The sequence below is a fragment of the Neolamprologus brichardi genome, chromosome 19, assembly GCF_056152115.1.
Source record: "Neolamprologus brichardi isolate AB-2024 chromosome 19, ASM5615211v1, whole genome shotgun sequence".
NCBI classification, from domain to species: Eukaryota; Metazoa; Chordata; class Actinopteri; order Cichliformes; family Cichlidae; genus Neolamprologus; species Neolamprologus brichardi.
This window is the reverse complement of record NC_142122.1, coordinates 6031733-6052834: the sequence shown is the minus strand read 5'-3', so window position 1 is coordinate 6052834 and position 21102 is coordinate 6031733. Positions and strand designations below refer to the sequence as shown.

At 39.8% G+C, this 21102-nt stretch overlaps 1 protein-coding gene across 3 annotated transcripts in view; it reads right to left on the bottom strand.

Moving 5' to 3' along the window:
* LOC102783240 (CAP-Gly domain-containing linker protein 4) overlaps positions 1 to 21102 on the bottom strand; it is a 57030-nt gene that overhangs the window by 23748 nt on the left and 12180 nt on the right. For all 3 annotated transcript variants that reach the window (XM_087832795.1, XM_035911393.2, XM_087832796.1), the window contains exons 4-7: positions 20195 to 20288; positions 19784 to 19945; positions 15919 to 16037; positions 4109 to 4357 (exon numbers count right to left, since the gene is read on the bottom strand). In XM_087832795.1, coding sequence (XP_087688921.1) covers positions 4109 to 4357; positions 15919 to 16037; positions 19784 to 19945; positions 20195 to 20288 — 624 coding nt within the window. The remainder of the gene's footprint in view (positions 1 to 4108; positions 4358 to 15918; positions 16038 to 19783; positions 19946 to 20194; positions 20289 to 21102) is intronic.

Sequence of the window (21102 nt, the reverse complement as noted above, 5' to 3'; positions counted from 1 at the left end):
TATAATTACACTGTGACTAGTCAACAGATTTTGTATAAATGCTTTTAATTACAGCGCTGCTACGTTTACAGTTGAACTCATTAGACATTCTTACTGCTACAAAGAAACAGCCAGTACGGTTTAGCTCACACTGCCGCCTGTGAACTTGGACTGGGTAAGAGTCAGTGAATAGAAAAGAATGACTCACAGACAAAGAACATGAGCACATGCATTTGTAAAACTTCTAGTACTGATACCAGACACCGGAGATGAACATGCTCAGATGAATGTTGATGATGTGCCAGAGTGATCTGATGGCCATAACCGAGAGTGCTTGATGGATTCCCAAATGGTGTTGCTTAGCAACTGGAAATTATTTTGTCTTGGTTGAAAATGTAACCAAAGCTTCTTAACTTTGGCTACAATGGACTACGGCACCGGTGCATGGCACTAATGTGATGCAGGATCCATGCTACAAAGACCTGGACTGTTGGATTGATGGAGGTGTTGCTTAGTAAATGCAACACCGATTCTATATGTGCATTTATTACTGACAGGAGGTTATTAACTCTTTGGTACACAGATATTAATAACCTTGGCCTGGCCAATCTGTTCTTTTCTCTGATTGGCATATAAATCTCCAATAACCAATACCATTACTAACTGGGGTGGTGGTGGTAGTATTGTGTTAGTGTGTATCCACTTAAGCAGCACCATCCAATTGGGTTCTGCTGACAGACGTTTATTTCAAAATGAGCGGCGATAGCGCGCCAGTCAAGGCAATTTTTAAAAATCTAATTTCTCCAGTTGTGCTTTAAATTAATATGATTATTATGAGATCCATAATAAATTGAATCTGCCTCATTATAATTACATATTGCAAAACCACATATAACAATACAAGCAACACAGACGTGCCTGGGTACGCACACAGGTTCACACCCCGACTTCTGTGCTGCTCTGAAATGAATGTGTGTGTAGACAGTCTACAGCAACCCATCATAAAAGAGCAGGATATTTCAGACTGCTGGACTGTTTGTTTTTTTTTAAAGCTAAGGCTTAATGTAACTGTGCATTTGCAGAGACACTCAGGCTACGTTCACACTGTAGGTCTTAATGCTCCGATTTTTTGATCAAATCCGATTTTTTTTGTCTGCTTGTTCACACTACAAATAAAATGTGACAGCAAACGCGCTCTAGTGTGAACGCTCAAAGCGGCCCAAATGCGCAAAATAAGACGTCACACACAACGCGCTCTGTTTAGACCCAGACCAAATAGTATTGTTTGACTGTTGGCCCTTAATTTTGTTATTTACAAATAATAATAATAATAATAAAGGATTGCATTTATATAGCGCTTTTCGGGACCCCTCAAAGCGCTTTACAATACCACTATTCATTCACTCTCACATTCCCACACTGGTGGAGGCAGCTACAGTTGTAGCCACAGCTGCCCTGGGGCAGACTGACAGAGGTGAGGCTCGCGCCATAGGCCCCTCTGGCCAACACCAGTAGGCGGTAGGTGAAGTGTCTTGCCCAAGGACACAACGACCGAGACTGTCCAAACCGGGGCTCGAACCGGCAACCTTCCGATTACAAGACAAACACCCAACTCTTGAGCCACGATCGCCCCTAAATAGCCTAATAATGATCCTTATTGCTGTTTTAGAGAGGAGCGGTGCTACAAAGGATAGTTGCAGATTTCTGTCAGAATCTGCAAAATATACAGTACAAATAAAATGTTCACGTTTCTCCAACGTTGTCTTCCCAACATTTTCACTAACATCTACACGAGATGGGCAGGAAGCGTTCGCGATGTCTTATTGGGCGCTGATAATTGGCGTCTGTCTTGTGTCAGTGACGTAAAAGACGGATTTAATGTGACATGACCGTTCAAACAGCAGTCGCTTTCTGAAACATCAGATATCAGATTTGAAAATATCGGATTTGTGCCGTTCACACTGTCATACCATGATCGGATATGGGTCGCATAGGGTCAAAAAAGTCGGCTTTGATGCGCTTTCGCCTGCAGTGTGAACGTAGCCTCAGTTACGGTCTCCTTAACTCCTTTTTCTACCAGGTGTTTGACATGAAATACTGTGGGTGGGACTGACAGGTAGAGAGAGCAGGAGAGAAAAGTGAGAAATTTTACAGAGGAAAAGAAAAACTGGACCTCATAGTTGAATCGTATATTAAAGGTAAAAAAGCAGAGACGCAGCAAGTATTTAATAGTCTTAATACCACGTCAGCTGTTCAGCATTCACCCACACACGGTACCTTATGAGGGGTGGATAAATGATGGAGCACTACGGAGCAAATCGCCCAACCTTACCATAATCCCTATAGCCATCATTAACTAAAACTAGATGTGGGTAAAAAAGTAATAATACAAACTATAATTTTGGAGGAAAAATACAGAACTAACTGAAATGATATTGTAAACCCACAAAACTAAAAGGAAATAAAAACATAAAGCAAATATTCTTTTCAGTTTTAGTCTTTGTCAATATGATAAAAATCTGTCAGCAAAACCTGCTCGATTAGGCTTTGGTGCACCCGTTTCAGACTTGGAATGCCGGATATCACTTCCTTCAAAAAGCGCTGTATTAAATTCCCAAACTAAGAAATACCCTACATATTATGATAAATAAAAAGGACTAACACTACCACTCAAATATTTCCAAAAAAAAAAAAAAAAAAAACAACAGAAAAAAACCCCAAAAACATTTTATAAAAACTTTTAAAAAACTAATTAATTTAAATTAAATTAATTAAATTAAACTGAAAACATAAAAAAACAACACAAAGATGATAAAAAGTACTTTCAAAATATAAAACGAAAATAACTCTGTTCGCCTCCAGCATGAAAAGAAAGACGGAAGCTTTATCAGCAGGAGAGCATTGATAAACAATTAGTGACTGTTAGTTCCTCAAAATTTACTCTTTTTTTTTTTTTTTTACCAGCTCCTTCAGTCTATTTCCATATGAAATGGCTCACCTGTCTCTCCTCCACTCTTCAGGACGCTCTCCCCACACATAGTAAAACCAAGTGAAACAAAAAGGATGCAAAGAGGAAATAAAACAAGCATCTCTGCAAGCATACAGTTACATCAAACTCTCATTTAAAAATCAACCTGACAAACACAAATACCCTCCTTCTGCTTTGCCTGGTTTTAAGATGACGACATAACCCAACTCTAAACAAAATATCATTCAAAGTTTCTTCTTACTACTCCATCCAGCACAGACTTTTCCAGTGGAACAGGAAACTCACTCGGTATACAGGATTCACGCATAACCATGCAGATGGTTTAATCTCTGCTTAAAGTGTCTCCAGAGGTCCTGTGTTTAGAACCATCAGAATAAAAAGTGTCTTGATTGTCGTTGTGGTATGTGCAGAAAGCTTGGACTTCAATGAAACAGCAGGTAAAAAATCTATTGCAGCATTAAGATGAAAAGAGCACACGGCATCATCGATACTCCAGCGTTTCCAGTCTGTGGACCAGCAGGAGATGATAATTTAATAGCAGCACACACAAAAGGCTTCACTGGCACCGTATCGTTTTAAACAGCATCCCACTGTCAAGTCTTATCAAGGGCTTTAATTTCCACTGTCCCAAGTGGACTTGCAAGTGGCCTCGAAATTGTTTCCTGGTGGTATTCATTTTCAGGCAAACTAGCTAGCTATTACCTCTGCTACAACTTTGCTTCAGTTTGTGAAAGCATATGAAATACTGGCAAGAGGTGACCTGCAAATTTACAAAGTAATAAAGGGAAAAAAATTACAGTAAGTGTTAAAGAGACGCTCGATTTCAGTAGAAAAAAGCCCCTAAACCAAAGTTAGTATCATATTCCAGTACAAAACTGAAAGAGCAAAGACAGAGCCCTGCATTAGTGAGCTTTGTTTAAATATACTGACTCGCTGCTGCTAAGAGACAGCTCATTTTAGACTTTCTCCCTATAAATGGAGAAGTGTGGACTTATTTGAATTCAGCTAATCACTGAGTCATAATTAGAGGGCTGTGAAACTTCCCTCTATTGTACCATTCTGAGATATGAAAAAGCTTTAAGTAAGACTGAAAGTACTGCTGTATAAAAGTGAAGATCACTGCTCAGAGCCACAACTCACCTTCTGTGCAGCTATAATCACACGGTCACCTAGACGGATTCCCATGGAGGCGAGCTGTAGCCTGGCCTTATCCGAGAGAGCAGGGAGGGACTGGGCTTTCAGGGTGAGGGGCAGAGGGGAGCTGGGTCTGGGTAACGCTTGTCTCAGCAAAGTCCGGAGCTCTTTGGCCATGGCTGCTGCATCAGCCATGTCCAGAGGCATGTCGAGGGGATCAGGCACCACGTCTGCTGGACACTGCCCTTTTTCATTCTTTAACCGGACACAAGGAGAAAAAACAAAACAACACAGATAAGAGGAATGTTTTACCAATCAGGTAAGAGAATGTTTTAAGCAGAGATTTCGAAAAAGGACAGTCATGTAAATCATTATATCTGCAACTAAGCAGATCACTAAAGACACCTGCATTGCAGAGGTCATCCAAATGATTGGTTTTAAATTAAAAAAGGGGAAAAAAAAAAGAAAAGAAGAAGGGGGTGTTAATCCGGACCACCCTCAGCTCCACTAACTGAACACACAGCAGAACACTTTCTCTGACATCTGTTTCAGCTCCACTGGCACAAGGACAGATACAGAAAACCTTTGCCACCTCACAGCACATTCTCTTTTTATTCGTCTCTCTTTTTATATACGAGACATTTATTCACTGAGCTGTTATTTTATGTCCTTTTTTTCTACTTTCTATTTAAATGAGCCAAGGTAAAATCAGTCTTACTTGATTGACTGATTTTTTTCCCATACTGTACTTTTTGTTGCTACAGACTCTTTCATTTTTAGTAAAATTACACTGCATCTTAACTAAATATGGCAAACATATAATTACAGCAACAATGACATCTACAGCAACACTGCAGCAAAATTCGTCAAGGCAACACCTGCAACCCTCTTAGCTCAACATCACACGCCTGCAACTAAACCAAACACCGCAACTGCAGTAACTAAACCACCAATTACATCTACGCCCAAGCTGCCATAGCAATGATAACACATGCAGCACAACATACTAACCCCTGCAATGAAAGCTAGCTACAGCTACAATACAGAAACAAGGTGGGTGGTTCGATACCTGGAAGCTCCAGCAATCCCAAAGCATCTTTGAGCAAGATGCTGAAGTTGCTCCTGATTAGAGGTGGGAATCACCATACATCCCACGATACGATATTATCACAATACTTAAAGCACGATACGATATTATTGCAATTTTTAAAAATATTTTGCAATATTCAGATTCTGTACATAAAGGTAAACTTTATCAATATTAATTTTATCTAATATCAAAGTCTCACACTCAGTCTCTAATTTCAGTCAGTTTTATTGTTGACAAACTGATCGGTTTGTATTACAGTCTAGTCCAGGGGTCGGCAACATGCGGCTCTTTAGTCCTTATACTGCGGCTCCGCGTGGTTTGGGAAAATAAATTAGTATTTAGCTGAAGTGTATTTTATTTGTGTTTAGTTCTTTTTTTTAACTTGTAGTTCTAAATTGGAAGATTATTGTGATATTGAAATATAAAAATAAAATTATATTCTATTATTTTTTTCATCGCTCAAAATAAGAGTCACACTCGCGGAAGCCGGTGTACCCAACGAAACGCCGTGCATTTATCGAGACTTTCAACCCCAGGTAGGCCAATTATGGATCTTCGGATCCACATTATGTCAGCAGCTATTCTCCGATTAGCAGACGCTGTGCGCAGAGGTTCGGGACCATAAGTCTTATTGTAAACATATCACGGCAGACCGACGATGTTTGCATGAACACGCTTTTCAGCATCTCTTTATTGACCACTTTTCACACACGGTTGCTGTACGCATACAGCCGGCTATAGCTTTTTACCTCACAGCCCGACATACACCACCAACAACACAACAGCACAGATAGCGCGATAGAGGTTAAAGCAGAAACGGACCCTCAGTTAATATCACCGAGGAAATAAAAGAGCCAGTTTCTTTGACGCACGAGTGTGAAAGCTTCCATCCCAAATGAAAAGTGTAAACTTACTAATGCGTTATGAATCCATTAAGTGCAAACAGTGTGACCCAGACAGTCTCATTAATGCTGGGAGATGTGTGCAATAAACCGATCCCACTTACCAGAACACTGATATGATATTAGAAACTGCCCAACTGCAAGCACAAGACTGGACTTCATGTTGGTAGGAGCACTGAAGCGCTGAACCTTCTGACAAAACACAGAATTCTTGCAGTCCACTTGAGCAGAAAATAATTGGTGGAACTTGAACTGGTGCTTTTTTATTTCAACAATATCAGTTGGGCCCAGAGTACCTGAGAATGAGGATGTATTGCATGCTTAAGTACGGCTCAGTAAAGAAAGAATTTAGCCGGTCGTTTTTATAGCAGTGAATGAGAACCAACAGCGCTCGACCTACAAACTGAGGCTTATATCTGGAACTCTAATCCCTGCGGGTTAGATGTTTACATTCGGAGGAGGAAAGAGGAGGCTTGTGCGTTGAAAAGTAAAAACTGTGAAATAAAGCAGAAAAAAACACCACTAGCTGAGAACAACAGCGAGACAGCTTGCCAGCTCTCGCAATATCGATCAATACTAATTAAATCAAATGCAGCATAAGCATCACTGATGACAGACTGCTTTCAAAAGACAAACTATTATAAAAAAAATTATTTTTTTTATGTCCATCTCCAAAATGGTCACCATCATTTCTGTATGCTGCACCTAATCGCATCTTATTCACGTTGTCAGGGCAAGAGGCGCACAACATGAGCATTTAGTCACGTAAAGAAACTACAGTCAGGGAGAGCTTAGAGAGACTAAGCAAGCTTAAGTGTCAGCGGAGGTAGGAGGATACGGCTGTGGAGGCGTGACAGACGCGAGGAGCTCATCCAGCACCACGGCGCAGGATTAATTGGGGCACACTTGCATTTGCCAGCCCCTCCAGCAACAATACAAGTGGTCTTTGATAAATATCAAAACCCAGCTTGCCTTTCATTGCTGAGGCCTGTCGCTCTCATGTTGTAACACTGAGCTAAAGTACCAAACAATCAATCTGTCTTCATGTGCCTAGAGTGAAGGCAGCATGCCACAGGACTAGCTCCAGGAAAGAAATGCTTAGCTCTGTGGCGATATCTATATTTAAAGGAGTGCATTTAAAGCATACAATCTCTCTTTTTTTTTTTTAAACAGCTGGGCAACCCTAATTAACTCCCCATGTATACTTTAGATTGATGGGGTAATAAACAGACCAATAATCACCTCTAGACAAGTCCAGTGTATTTCACTTAAGTACCATAATGTAATACCATGCCAAGCTCCCACGGTGAACCATTTTTTTAAGCACTGTCACACACTCACCCACTGACATGTGACAAATGCCTTTCACAACTACACAACAGCCATACTTCATTTGTTACGGTTAAATTATGAGAGCTTTGAAAGATGCATTTAATGCTTATGCACAACAGCCAGAATACCTGAAACATATTTGACACTCCTGCAAATGATTTGTGAATCATTGCATTTAAGTGACTTTTTTCTTTGTTGCAATCCTGGGATAGGAAAATTAAGCTAACATGAAAGTGCTAATAACTGCAATTCCACCGCTGTTGCAGGAATCAGCATAGCGTTCTCCACATCTTTTCCACACTTTGACCCTGTGATTCAACTGCCGTATGTTCAGGTTCCAGTGTGCATGTTGCCGACACCAGCGCGCACAGGTCTGACCTCCCAGCAGCCCCGTGAGGCCGCAGTGTGACCGAGGGAGGAAACGAATCCTTGTGGCGTCGTCTTCTTGGGACGTAAACATCGTAGCCCGTCTCTAACATCCCCATTATATGGAACTGTTGCAGTTTCAGTTTTCAGTTTTATTTGTCATATGCAACTTAGCACAGGGTCAACATTGCAATGAAATGTGTTTGACGAGCAGCAGTCACTCAGCAGCATGATACAGTAGGAGAAAATATAATAAAATAAAATAAAATATAAAAATATAAAAATAGTAAGGAGCTAAATATTAGAGAGACATGGTAAAAGAGAAAAGATGACTAAATATATATGTATCTATAAATATAAATATATGTACACTAGTGATTAAATAAGAAAGTCTTGAAAAGAAATATGACGGGAGGGTAGATGGGATATTGCACAGGAATGAGCAGCAGAAAATTACAGTATTGCACTTTTAAATCTAAATATCAATGACAATAAAGTGAAGTGACCAGTGCAGATTAAACAGAGTACTTGTGAAGCTGCAGGGTAGCTTCTGAGTGCTGTGTTGTGTGTGTTTAAGTGTTGTGGTTGAGGTGAATAGGCTGTTCAACAGTATGAGATTTATTGCCAAGAAGCATGTTTACAACAAAGAAATAGTCGACTAAACACAAATTTCTTTAATTTTTGTGCAAAGTTTATCCTGGAACCAACACAAAAACAAGATTTATTTACTGAGAAAGTAAAATAAGGCTGAGTAAGTAAACACCTTCTGTTATTGTTAACAGCTGAACTTCCCATGAGCTGTTTGCTGAAATTCAGAATGTGCAGGGAAACATGTCAATCCACCCACCCAAAACCCAGATCTGCAACAGCAGCTCACATTTAATCTGAAACTGAAAGAGAAATAAGTGAGCAGTTCACCACAGAAACCTTTTTTTTTCTAATGCAAGAAATGATGAGTTGCTACAGCTCTCAATCCATAAGGTATGTAGCAAGGGAAGCACGAAAGGCCAGCAACATTTTTATTTTTCCATCCCTTTTTAAAAAATCTTTCCATTCCTCCAATACTCAGTTTGTTGTGATTAATCTCTGCAGTGCCAGTGAAGAGAAATATCAAATTAAACCACTTCCATGCCTGACCTTTACTCAGAAAGAAACTGAATTTCTTGGCTCTGATATCACGAACACACTGCCAGCCAACACCATCATTTTTCAAATGCGAATTTCACAATTTGTCAAACACATGAAAAGTCAATGCGGGAAAAAAAAGAATAGTACTGAAGGATGTGGCTGATTGTGATGAATTACTCATTATTACAACTATAAGACTGTTTTTCATTTTAAAGGGAGTAACAAATTAATGTTACCTTCTGTGTGTTTTTTCCAGGTTGTGCTTTAATTTTGAGTAATGATAACATGACGACATTACAGCGAATGCACCGCCTTACAGAAGATCAAAGCTGCATAAATCAAAAATGGGGGAAAAAAAATACATGACTAATAAACTGATGCTTATTTTTGAAACTCTCCATTTCAAATTCTTATTTATTTCTCCATTATATTTTTGATTTCTTTATTTTAAAATAAGTCAGTGGTCTCTGTATACCTGTGTGAGCTTGGTCTACATTGCCAGAAAAAAGCTGGATCCCCTCCCAGTAGGTACTGGACTCCACCAGGGCTGCCCTTTGTCACTGATCCTGTTCATAATTTTTTAGGACAGATTTCTAGATGCAGCTGAGGAGGAGAGGGTATCAGATTTGGTGGTCTCGAGATCTCGTTACTGCTTTCTGTGGATGGTGTGTTCTTGTTGGCTTCATCGAGAAATAACCTCACGCTCTCACTGAGGTGGTTTAAAGCAGAGTGTGAAGTGGCGGGGATGAGAACTGGCAGCTCGCAATCTGAGGCCATGTTTCTCAGTCACACAGGGTGGAATGCCCATTGCAGGACGGGAACATGCTGCTACCCTAGTTTGGAGTAGGATGCCTCCTGGACGGCTCCTAGGTGAAGTGTTCCAGGCATCTCTAACCAGAAGGATGCCCTGGGCGAGACCCAGGAGACGCTGGAGACATTACGTCTCTCAGTTGGGTAGAGAATCCTTAGGTGAACCCCACAAGGAACTGGTGAGAGGCAGTTCTGAGCATCTCTGCTTGGATTGCTACCCCTGTGACTGGAACCACACTGCTAGTAAATTGAGCTATTCTAGCTAAAGAACTAATAATAAAACAAAATAAATGAAAAACAGAAACTATTAATAGAATCAATTTATCTCCTTTCAATCCTCCGTAATAAAAGGACCGTCATCGTCAGGGTCACAGCAAACACACGGGTCCTTTCAAATAGTGATAAAGATTACAAGAAGAAAAAAATATTGCAATATCGAAGCTTATAAAAGCCGATGCAGCATATCTCTAGAGCCAACTGCCAGCAGCAGTGATGAACCTTAAATAATAAAGCAGACAGAAAATAATCTTCCCTCTGCGGCGTTTTAACTTTTGCTTGGCAAGATAACGACTAAACAGAAACCAAGAAAACCTCTTGGGTTTCAAAAAGCCAGCCTGGTAATTTCTAACCACATAGTCCATATATCTCGCAAGCATTGCATTCACTCAGTAAGATATAGAGCCTCTGCTATCATATTTGAGAATGGAAATTACTGAATTATGGTGTGCAGTGCTTTGGTGACCTCCAGTGGGAAAATTAGTGCTTACAAAGACCAGGAACTAGACCTGTTTACAAACAGCTTCAATACTTCTGCAGCCAAAAATGTGCAATATTAAAGATAATCACACTGCAAGTTCCAATACAGATATAACATTCTGAATAAAACCCATACGCTATGACAGCCCATATATTCATGCCAAAAACATTATCTACTGGGACACTGCTGTGTATATACTTTCGCTCAAGATAACAGCTGATCAGGGCTGTTCAGCAAAGCCCTCAATCAAGATTTAAATGAAACTGAGATGCAACCGAGAGGCACGAAAGCAAACAGAGCAAGCACAAGACATCGAAGTAGTGAATCTATTCAAAAATGTCTGTGAAATCTGTAGTCTAAGCAGCTGCCTTCTCAGGTGTTAGCTGACAGCTGAGTCAGAAGATGTCAATGTGCACAAACAAAAACCTCCACTGAATATCTAAAATTGAAAATAAAAACTGATAGATTACCTGGACTTTCATACCAAAAAGATTGCGATCTGTCCCTTTTTTTTAATTCATTTATTTTTTTTAAACTGAGCAGGCAGATTTCCTCTGCAAAGATCTCCATCAAATCACAGTAATTCAGTCTAGCAGTAAACAAAAAGAGCAAAGACTGAATCGCATCAGGAAGGTTTGTAAAGGGGAAAGTGGGAAAATTGTGGGAATCAATTTTCTATCTCAATGGAAGTTATGAATGTTGACATCTGAGAAAATGCATGGGGCAAAAACAGTGTCATCACCACCTACAATCTAATGAAATCCAATAGGAGAGCTACGAAACAACAATCAGTCTGTTGAGATTACATTAGTGAATAGCAGGGTCACTCGCATGCTGTTTTTAGAGCAGTTCACAGTGGTGGTGGTGCACTGGGCTGCTTTAAGTCAATGTGCTAAAAGAATTAGTCGGTTAAGAAAAGATTGAAAATGGGTGAATAAACTGCTTGTTTATTTTACTTTAACAACTAAAGGAAACTAATGTGCTGATGTCGTCCAGTGACATTAAATTAAATCTCATCTAAATTCTATATCTCTTGTTTAAGTCTCAAAACAAAGGTTCATTTCTATATATGAAATATGACTTCCATTCTCTATCATTAGCATCATTAACTGTTTCTGATTTGATCCATTTTCTTATAGAATTTTTTATACCTGATGTGAAAAATATTAAACGTGTTTATATTTTTTTTTACCAGGCACCAGGTTCCAGAAAGATGTACGTTTTTTTGAACATTAAGATACTGTCCCATTTTTTCCTTTTGTGAATCTGATGTATATTGTAAATGGTAAATGGATTTTTTGAATACCCTGGTGGAAAAATGTCTGTGAAGGTTCTCAGTCATCCAGGTCATCGTAGTCAAAGGAGCTTGCAAAGAAAAGCGTCTGGACTTCTTTAAGTTACTTGAAGACGTTTCACCTCTCATCCGAGAGGCTTCTTCAGTTCTAAGGTCAAATGGTGGAGAGTCCCAGATATAACCCTAGTGGGAGTGTCCCCCCACAGAGGGACAAAAGGACCCCCTGATGATCCTCTAATCGCCTGAGCCAAGGTGTGGAACTGGGTGTGGGTCCCAATCAGCCAGAGTTTTGGGTGGGTTCATTGTGAAACCTTATCATGCGAATTCCTGAGGTCAGATGGCCCAGGGTGTGAGTGGGCGAAGCACTCAAAAAAAGGAAGCACTCAAAACGTGCGGCTATCCTAAATGGGCGTTTTTAAAGTCAGCAAAGAGGCACAGAAAAGAAGATCAGACACCAGCGAGGGAGGATAAGAAGGACAGGCGCAACAACATTGTCATCCCCTATGTAGCCGGTGTATCAGAGAAACTCAGGAGGGTTTTCTCCAAGCATGACATCCCGGTGTACTTCAGACCCAGCAACACACTCAGACAAAAACTGGTTCACCCGAAAGACAAAACGCCAAAACACAGACTTAACAATGTGGTGTATGCCGTACAGTGCAGCGAGGAATGCCCAGACCTCTACATTGGAGAGACCAAACAGCCACTTCACAAGCGCATGGCACAACACAGAAGAGCGACCTCCACAGGACAAGATTCAGCTGTCCATCTGCATCTTAAGGATAAAGGACACTCTTTCGAGGATGCCAATGTTCACATTTTGGACAGAGAGGACAGATGGTTTGAAAGAGGAGTGAAAGAAGCCATCTATGTCCACTGTGAGCGACCATCTTTGAACAGAGGCGGTGGTTTACGACACCAACTCTCTGCCATCTATAATCCAGTTTTGAGATCCCTTCCCAGATGCCTTAACGCCCACTCACACCCTGGGCCATCTGACCTCAGGAATTCGCATGATAAGGTTTCACAATGAACCCACCCGAAACTCTGGCTGATTGGGACCCACACCCAGTTCCACACCTTGGCTCAGGCGATTAGAGGATCATCAGGGGGTCCTTTTGTCCCTCTGTGGGGGGACACTCCCACTAGGGTTATATCTGGGACTCTCCACCATTTGACCTTAGAACTGAAGAAGCTTCTCGGATGAGAGGTGAAACGTCTTCAAGTAACTTAAAGAAGTCCAGACGCTTTTCTTTGCAAGCTCCTTTGACCCTGGTGGAAGTTAAGATAAAGGCACTAACAGGTAATGTGTGCAAACAAAAAGCTTCCAGGTTGTGAATTTTTATCATCACAAGTTTCATACCAAAAGTCAGAGCTTGTTTTGTGCTAACGAGTTTGTGTCTGTTTGAATAAGGATTTGTCTGCACAAAGACGTGTGCATACAGAACCCAATAGCACGCTCCATAAGGATGACGCTATACATAAATCGAAACAGGGCATAGTGGCATTCACCTCAAACACCAGAAGTGCAAAGGTCAAAAACCACAGAATGAGAAGCCTTAAATAGCGGCTGCAGTGAAAACGTTTTTTAAAATACTCGCTTCACATCAGCTCTTTATAAAATATAGCTTTGCTCCTCTCAGTGGCTCACAAGAACTAAGACAGGACTGGTTGTTTGTGACGCTGCCCCCTGGTGACAGTAAACAGCGATCTGTAGGCTGTGCATAAGACTACTGCAGAACCATGTTGGAGCCCCAAGTCACCAAGATGTGGAGGGGTGGGCGTGCTGACCTCTGTGGCCATCTTCAGTTTAGAGGTGGGGACAGACTAAAAAAAAAAGTTTAAGCCAAGTTGGGATTTTCTTGACAATATGTTAGTTCTGACTATGAAATATGAAGATGTAGAAGTCAGAATACTGATTTTACAGAAATTACATTTGCTCCTGCTAGGTAGCTGATGCTAGGTGATTAAATCAAAGGGACTAAGGCAGCTCCCTCTACCAGTGAGGGAAAAAAGGCTAATTAAATATGTTATGTCAAAATAACATGTCAAAAGAAATGAGAAAAAAAAACCCATTTCAAATTAAAAACATCTGGACCATGTGTCCTCTCGCTCCTTGTCAGCTGAATCCACAGGAAGCGCTACTCGAAAAATGCATCCACAACCCACCATCTTCACCTGAACGTACATGAATAAACCTTTTCACTTCTCACAGCAGGAGAAGTGGTGCAAATAACCTAAAAATCAATAACATTACTGATGAGTCAGTTGCATTAAGTGCAGTTAAGGTATGTCAGTGAGCCAACAGGCACAAAAGACTGCACTAAGTGAAATATGACCATCATACCCACTTATATGCTTTTTCAGCTATGACAAAGCCGTCTTACTGTTCTTAAAACCATGCAATTACCTGACGCATCCGGTACTGACAGTCAAGCCGCAAAGGACTGTTAACTATTGTTACCTTTGCAAGTGCTGCAGCTTATTTAAACCATTCTGCACAACTGCTTTACACATGTTATGTGGCATATTTTTCACCTCCTTAAGGCAGATAAAGTCTGAAGAGCTCAAATCTCCAGCAACACTTGAATCTCAAAGAACAGCTCGACCGACAGATTATAGCCTGTGGCCTTCACTAAGGTCATCGTAAAACATAGAAATTTTAAAGTATGGATAAGTATGGAATAGGAAAACAAAAACAAAAAAACCTAGCAAATCATAAGTATCCATGTATAGTTCAGTTAATTTGGCAGCTACAAGGATGGGCTCAGCATATTAATGGATATATCACAGTCTTATTAATATTTGGGTCATTCTTCTGTCAGGAGCGTTAAAGATAACTCTAACATAACAGAAAACCAACCAATGCAATAAGTAACCTACCCTCTGTGAACAAAACTTCAATACTAGACTGTAAAGTCAGTACTTAACAGACTGGCTGTTATACTTTTAGCTTAGATGCTAAATGTTTTTGTTTGTTTGTTTCGTTTTTTTTTTTTATGGCTGCTATTTTTAGTCATGTGGCTCGTTAGCATTAATGTTTCCACAACAAATGATTCTGTCATCAGATAAAACACCTCTTAACCTTGAGCATGTAAACTGCGCCTCCATTACTTTTTGTGGAGGAGCTCAAGAAGCTCCTCCGCAAAAAGTGAAAAACTTGCATAGAGCAAATCTTTCTATCCATGATGCTGTTCCACCATCATCATTATAATGTAAACTAATTTGTTTTTTTGTTTTTTTTAGGGGTAACTGTTCTACAAATGTAATCCAGTCACATGACTACAGCTGTAAATTAGAAGCCTGCAGAGCCCTTACATGTCACCTCTCACTACAATCATCAGCACATCAGGTGGCCAATAATTTAATACATTTAAACCGCTGGGAACGCCCAAGTTGATGTTTCATCTGCTCCTAGGTTAAAGCAATATTTTAAAAATTCATATCATGCATAAAATTATGACTATTATATAACCCAGGCTAGTTGGGCTTATGGTCAGGTTACATCAGTGCAATCACTGAACACATGGTTAATACCAAATTTGGTTACTAATCCTATCGTGTTTCCATGTTTTCACCTTATGCTGACCAATATCAGCATACTGTCAAAAAAAAAAAAAGAAAAGAAAAAAAAAGATGGCGTTTACTAGTGTGTGTCACATCAGTTTGGCCCGAGCTAGACGTTCACGGGCCCACACTGAAGAGCTACAAGACTTCTTTGTTTACTTGGAAAAAGAGGAAATAATTAAAACAATAGCAAATAAAAATCAATTTAACACTATGAGTCAACTGAAAATTTTGATTTTTCATCAGTGCATCATTATTTATAACCACAAAAGCACAGTGTGGATCATTTGCTGACTGTAGAAGCAACAAATATATAAATAAATAATACGAGCTATATTCTGAGAAGATCTTCATTTTTTCAACATTTATATAACGTAACTCACTCATCAAGCATCGATTCTCATCTCTGTGACTTAAAATCGAAAAGGGAGATCAATACCGATATGCAATCCTAATTAAATGTAATAATTCTTTGGTCGGTTTGATGAAGGAATTCAATCTGTCAAATTCACAGGATGACTTGTGAGTCTGCTGCTGTGTGCGTATACGCAGAACAACTATGGCACTTACTCTGAAAGCAGGATTGGCTCCCAGTTCCAAGAGACACTTGACAGCTGATGTGCACAGGTTGGATGCGGCGATGTGCAGAGCTGTGCCAAAATCAAAGTCACTGCAGGTGGCATCAACATCTACAACATTAAAAAGACCATTGGGAGGTTAGGAATACACAGTTATATGGCTTGTGTGGCTGTGTTAAGTATTAATTGACACCTTATTATTAACTTGCATCATTTTCTACCTGGTGTCTCAAATGCAAACACTGGGTTTAAACATTGTTTAAGCAACTAAGTGTAAAAGACAAACTGAAAACCTGCCCCATACACACACACCATGCCTTTGTTGAAGTCATTTCCTAATTAACCTGCTCTTGTAAAACCAGTTCTATTGCCCTCACCGTTTGTATTTGAGCAGACTGCTGAGAGCAGAACTGCTGCATGGTTTGTCTGAATAAATTAAGCACCACTTTCACAGCAGAGTTGTTGAGCTTTTTGAAGGCAGAAATCTCAAAGTATGTATAATGAATGCACCAGAACTCCAGAAACTTTAATAAGTTAACATGAAAGAAGTTTGGACAACAAAAGGGAATTGAGAATGTGGTTTACTGAGTCGTCAGACTTGCTGTATCAAACTCAGATAACTCAGGAAATCCACATCTGGAAACGGAGCCCACATCCATGATTCTGAAGCGTTTGGCAGCTGCTCTCAAGACTCATGATTATTTAACATGATTGCTTACGGTCTTTGGGAAAAAACAGAAGTTGTTACATTTACTTTATTTACAATTCAACTGAAAATAAAACTTAAAAACATTCAAACTGAACTAAAACTGCCACCACATGGCAGTGGGCTTTTTTTACCGAATGAAAAAAGTAAAAGAAATTATCAATTATTTAGATTTATTAATAGGTGGAAACCAAATATGGAACTAAATGTGGAACTAAAATTGATTTCATTAACTGCACAGCACTGTCAAGACTTAGTTGATTCTCACAGTACACAAGATTCTGAACTGCCGTAAAATAAATATTCATAGAGGATGTGTAAATCTAGGTCCCAGCTACACCGAGATCCAACACCAAAAGAGTAAGGTATGTAGAAAGAAATCTTTCTGGACTAACAAATAGATAAAGTATTTTAAGGGTGGAAAAAAAGCAGAAAGCAACAGTCAGACATACTGCACCATTTACAGGAAGAATGAGGAAACTGTGCTTACTGCACACAAAGACCATATGATCCTTGCGTCTCATTGATAAGTCAAATAATCGAACGTCAGTTTTTGCTCAAAGTATTTGTGGAATATTTTTACAATGTGAAAAGTGCCACAGCAGAATATAGATTATTTTTGCTAGTGAATTAACAAATTATAGCTGATTGTTAACACTTTCAACCAGATTCAACTGCTGCTAACTTCTTGTTAAAGCAGATGTCTACTGCACATCAGTGCAGTTAGGGTTAGACATGACATTCGAACTGAGCATTAGAGTAGGAAAGAAAGGTGAATTGAGCAACATTGAATGTGGCACGGTTGTTAGTGCCAGACACACTCGTCTGAATAGAGCATAACAGAGCTGATCTGCTGGAATTTTCCCACACAACCATCTCTAAAGTTTACAAAAAATGTCTGGAAAGAGTGCAGTGAGGGGTGAGAGGAGAATGACAAGACTGTTATTAGGTGAAAGCAAGACCACAGTAACTCAAGAGCATTTTTGAACACACAATACATCCAGCATTGAAGCAGATGGGCCACAGCAGCAGAAGACCACACTGGGGTCCCACTCCTATTAAATAAAAACAGGAAACTGAGGGAGGTTTACCTGTATTTATAAAAACAAAAAATGTACATCCATAACAGATTCTATTTTTTAGATTTAGGGACCACTGTTCTTTATTAAAGTTGTTTCTGTCAGTTTACAAAATAAGCCTTTATATTGCCTTAAAATTATCCCTTAAATAAAGTTAGTAAGCAGTTTTCTGACAAACTTGAACAGTTCACTAGATTTTAAGTGACTCAATTTGACTCTCAGACACAATTGTGTTTGTTTATGTAATTACTGTAAAAAAAACCTATTGTTTATATTCACATTCACATTAAGCAATGCTCTTCCACATCAAAAGTTGAACGCCTTGGTGTTCCCACAGACAAGCTGCTGGCAGGATTCCCCATGGGTTCTGGATCTCAAATGCGATTCTATACCACATTTAGGATGTGGTAGAACAGTCTAATAAGGATGTGCAGCTGATAAACCTGGAGTCAACTTATGATGCCAATATGTCAACATGGAGCAAAATTTCCTGGGTCCAACCAATTTCTAGGAGGTTGTATCTAATGAAGTGGCCTGTGAATGCATATAGATGCTAATACCAACCTCTGAAGTCTAATGCTTTTACAGAGTTACATACATGTTATCAGTATTTTAGACGTCATTTGCAGAGTGTTGCCTTCCTGTAGGAGTGGTTTTCAGTATACTACACAATGTGCACATTTGTTATACTATAAGTAATCATTGAGATAATATTGACAGTAATAGAGCACTTTGTCATGTTTAAATGTCTATAGCGCATGGCTTATCAAGGAATTGAGTATCTTGTCAACTCTCTGTATCTGCAGTCATAATCAGTGACTGCTGGGCAAAAAACGAAATCTTAGCTCAGATCTATTTACAAAAAAGGCCCCAAATATTGGCCATCATCCCAAGAGGCTAAGTCATCAGACAACAGCCCGTAGGTTTCCAAACTGGACCGATCATCTTGTCGTTTGGCAAAGGGACAGCTGGGTTGAATGCACTTAATAACATAACATCCAAAATGTAGAACAGAGATATGAAATCAGATCAAATGACACATTTTCTAAAAAAAAGAAAAAAAGAAAACAAACAAACACTGGTAAGCTTGAAATAAAACATGCATCCCAAAGCTGGTTTTACCATTTAGTGATTAGTTTGTATTTGTGTGTAATGATGAGAAAACCACACTTCTGTCTGTCTGTGTCATTTACTGAGGCAAGTGTTTCATCAAGCACCTTCTTCAAGACACACTGCCGTGAACGACACTTCTCTCGTTATCATTTGATCCAACGCAATCAACAAGGTTTTATCTGCTGAGTAACGATTTTCCTAAATTGGACATCACAGCCGTACGAAAAGAGCGATGATCAATCCTCGTGCTGCCAGTGTACAAGCAGACAATGAGCCGCCAGTATGAAAAGCTAATGACAGGGCTCCTGTACAGTTTCCATTTCAAAAGAACTTCGATTCTCTTACACAAATAAAATTTTGAAACATCCTAGTAAACTTTTTAGAACCAAATTAACATCTAACAACACTTCATGTAACCATTTCAAATTCAAGACCCTACTTTTTCAAAGGCTGGAGGCTCTTTATTCTGATACCTGGAACAGCAGGATGGTAGTATTTATTTTTCCCAGCTTCATTTGTATTTATGTAGTTACAAAGTGCTATAAAATAAACTTAAAATAAAAAGAAATTACACAGAATTCACGGCAATTTCATATTTAACAGAAACAAAAGAAAAAATAAATTTAAAAAAAATCCTGCCCAATGAGAGACAGGTAAGAGTCTCAACGAGGCATTAGTGTTTTAAAAAGCAAAAAGATTAAAAAACAACAACAAGATTTTAAGAGATTTAAAAGAGGTTGCCGTTACCCTGCCATAGATCTTCCACCAGGTTTACTGTAAGAATTCAACACATTCAGTGCCTTCACTTTACGCACCGAGAGTTGTCACCCCCATAGGTCCATTCTGAGCCAAGAAAATCCCTGAGACAGGCTGTTTATTTGAGAAAATACAGTCTCTGCCTGTCCTTACAGCTAGGATGACCTTTCATCTCTCTGCTCCAGCTGCAGCTCTGTTCTCACCTCCAGGCTGGGATGCCTGCAGCACCACACGGATAAGCTGGGGCACATCGAAGTACGCAGCGTAGTGCAAAGCCCTCATGTTAGTCCACCGCGAACGAAGGTTTGGATCCGCGCCCAGGGAGAGGAGCTGCCGAGCAAAGCTCGCTGCCGTGTCTGCATCGCCTGAAGAACAGGTCACAAACACAGGTGTTAGAGTTGAGAGGAGTTGTAGTAACAGACAGTAAGTCAGCTCTAGAGAGTGTATTTAAGAAGTGGTTGATGAACAGCTGCACTTACTGAGGTATACAGAATAATGTTCAGCAGTAGAGTGGTCACATAAATTAACACACACACACATACGTCAGAGTAGATGTCTGTTTATTTCTACCCTGCAGCTGAGAGTGCTTATTCAACATCTCTGTCAATACTTACCAATGCCTGGGGCTCCGGCCTTGCAGCAGTAGTGCAGGAGGCTCATGTCTGTCAGACCGTCTCGATCATTCACACCACAGCCTCTCTTTAGGATCTGTGCAAAGAGAAGATATGCAGTATGTGCCACTAAGGACTTGGTGTTGGCGTGCAGAAATCTTCCATAACAGGTTAAAGTGAAATTAGAGGGAAATTGTGTGATGAATGACAAGTAATTCAAGGCTTTCATAACTCTACTCATCTTTAAATCTGGACAACAGGTGTTACGTAAACTGACATTGAAACAAGGTATTTATTTCTCAAGGGTGATAGTTACTCAGAGAAAATGATCGCCTTCTTTTGCCCTTGAGATGAGTGCTTCTCTGCGCAGTTTACTGCAATGCAGTTACTTTGTGTAGCACAGGCAGAAGGGATTTGGTGTGTATCTGAACAGAGTCCATAACAATGAAAAAATAAATAAATCAGAATTTATATTAATCTGAAGTCCTCTGAAGTTTCAGTTGATTATATTATGACAAAAATAAAAGTGTTACAGCTAGGGCTGGGCTATATCATACCGTTCACGGTAATGCTGGTGTAATTTTGGGCAATGATAGGAAAATGAATGAAATGAAATGCCTATGTTTACATACGCACATGGCGGCGACGCAGAATGAGAAGAGCGAAAGTTTATCGTTAAATGAAACGGATGAACCAGAACTGGTTTGTTAAAATGCTGCAACTTCAGTGGTGTGGAACTGGTTTAGCTTTCATCCGTCAGATACACAACAAAGCACTATTTTTGGTAGAGCATGCTAGCGGGCCGTCGTTATTACCGTGTTGTTTGGAAAATACGGCACACTTAAAATCAATTTTTTTGATTTTTCTGAAAATCGACAGTGCCCCTTATAATCCCGTGTGCCTTATGTATG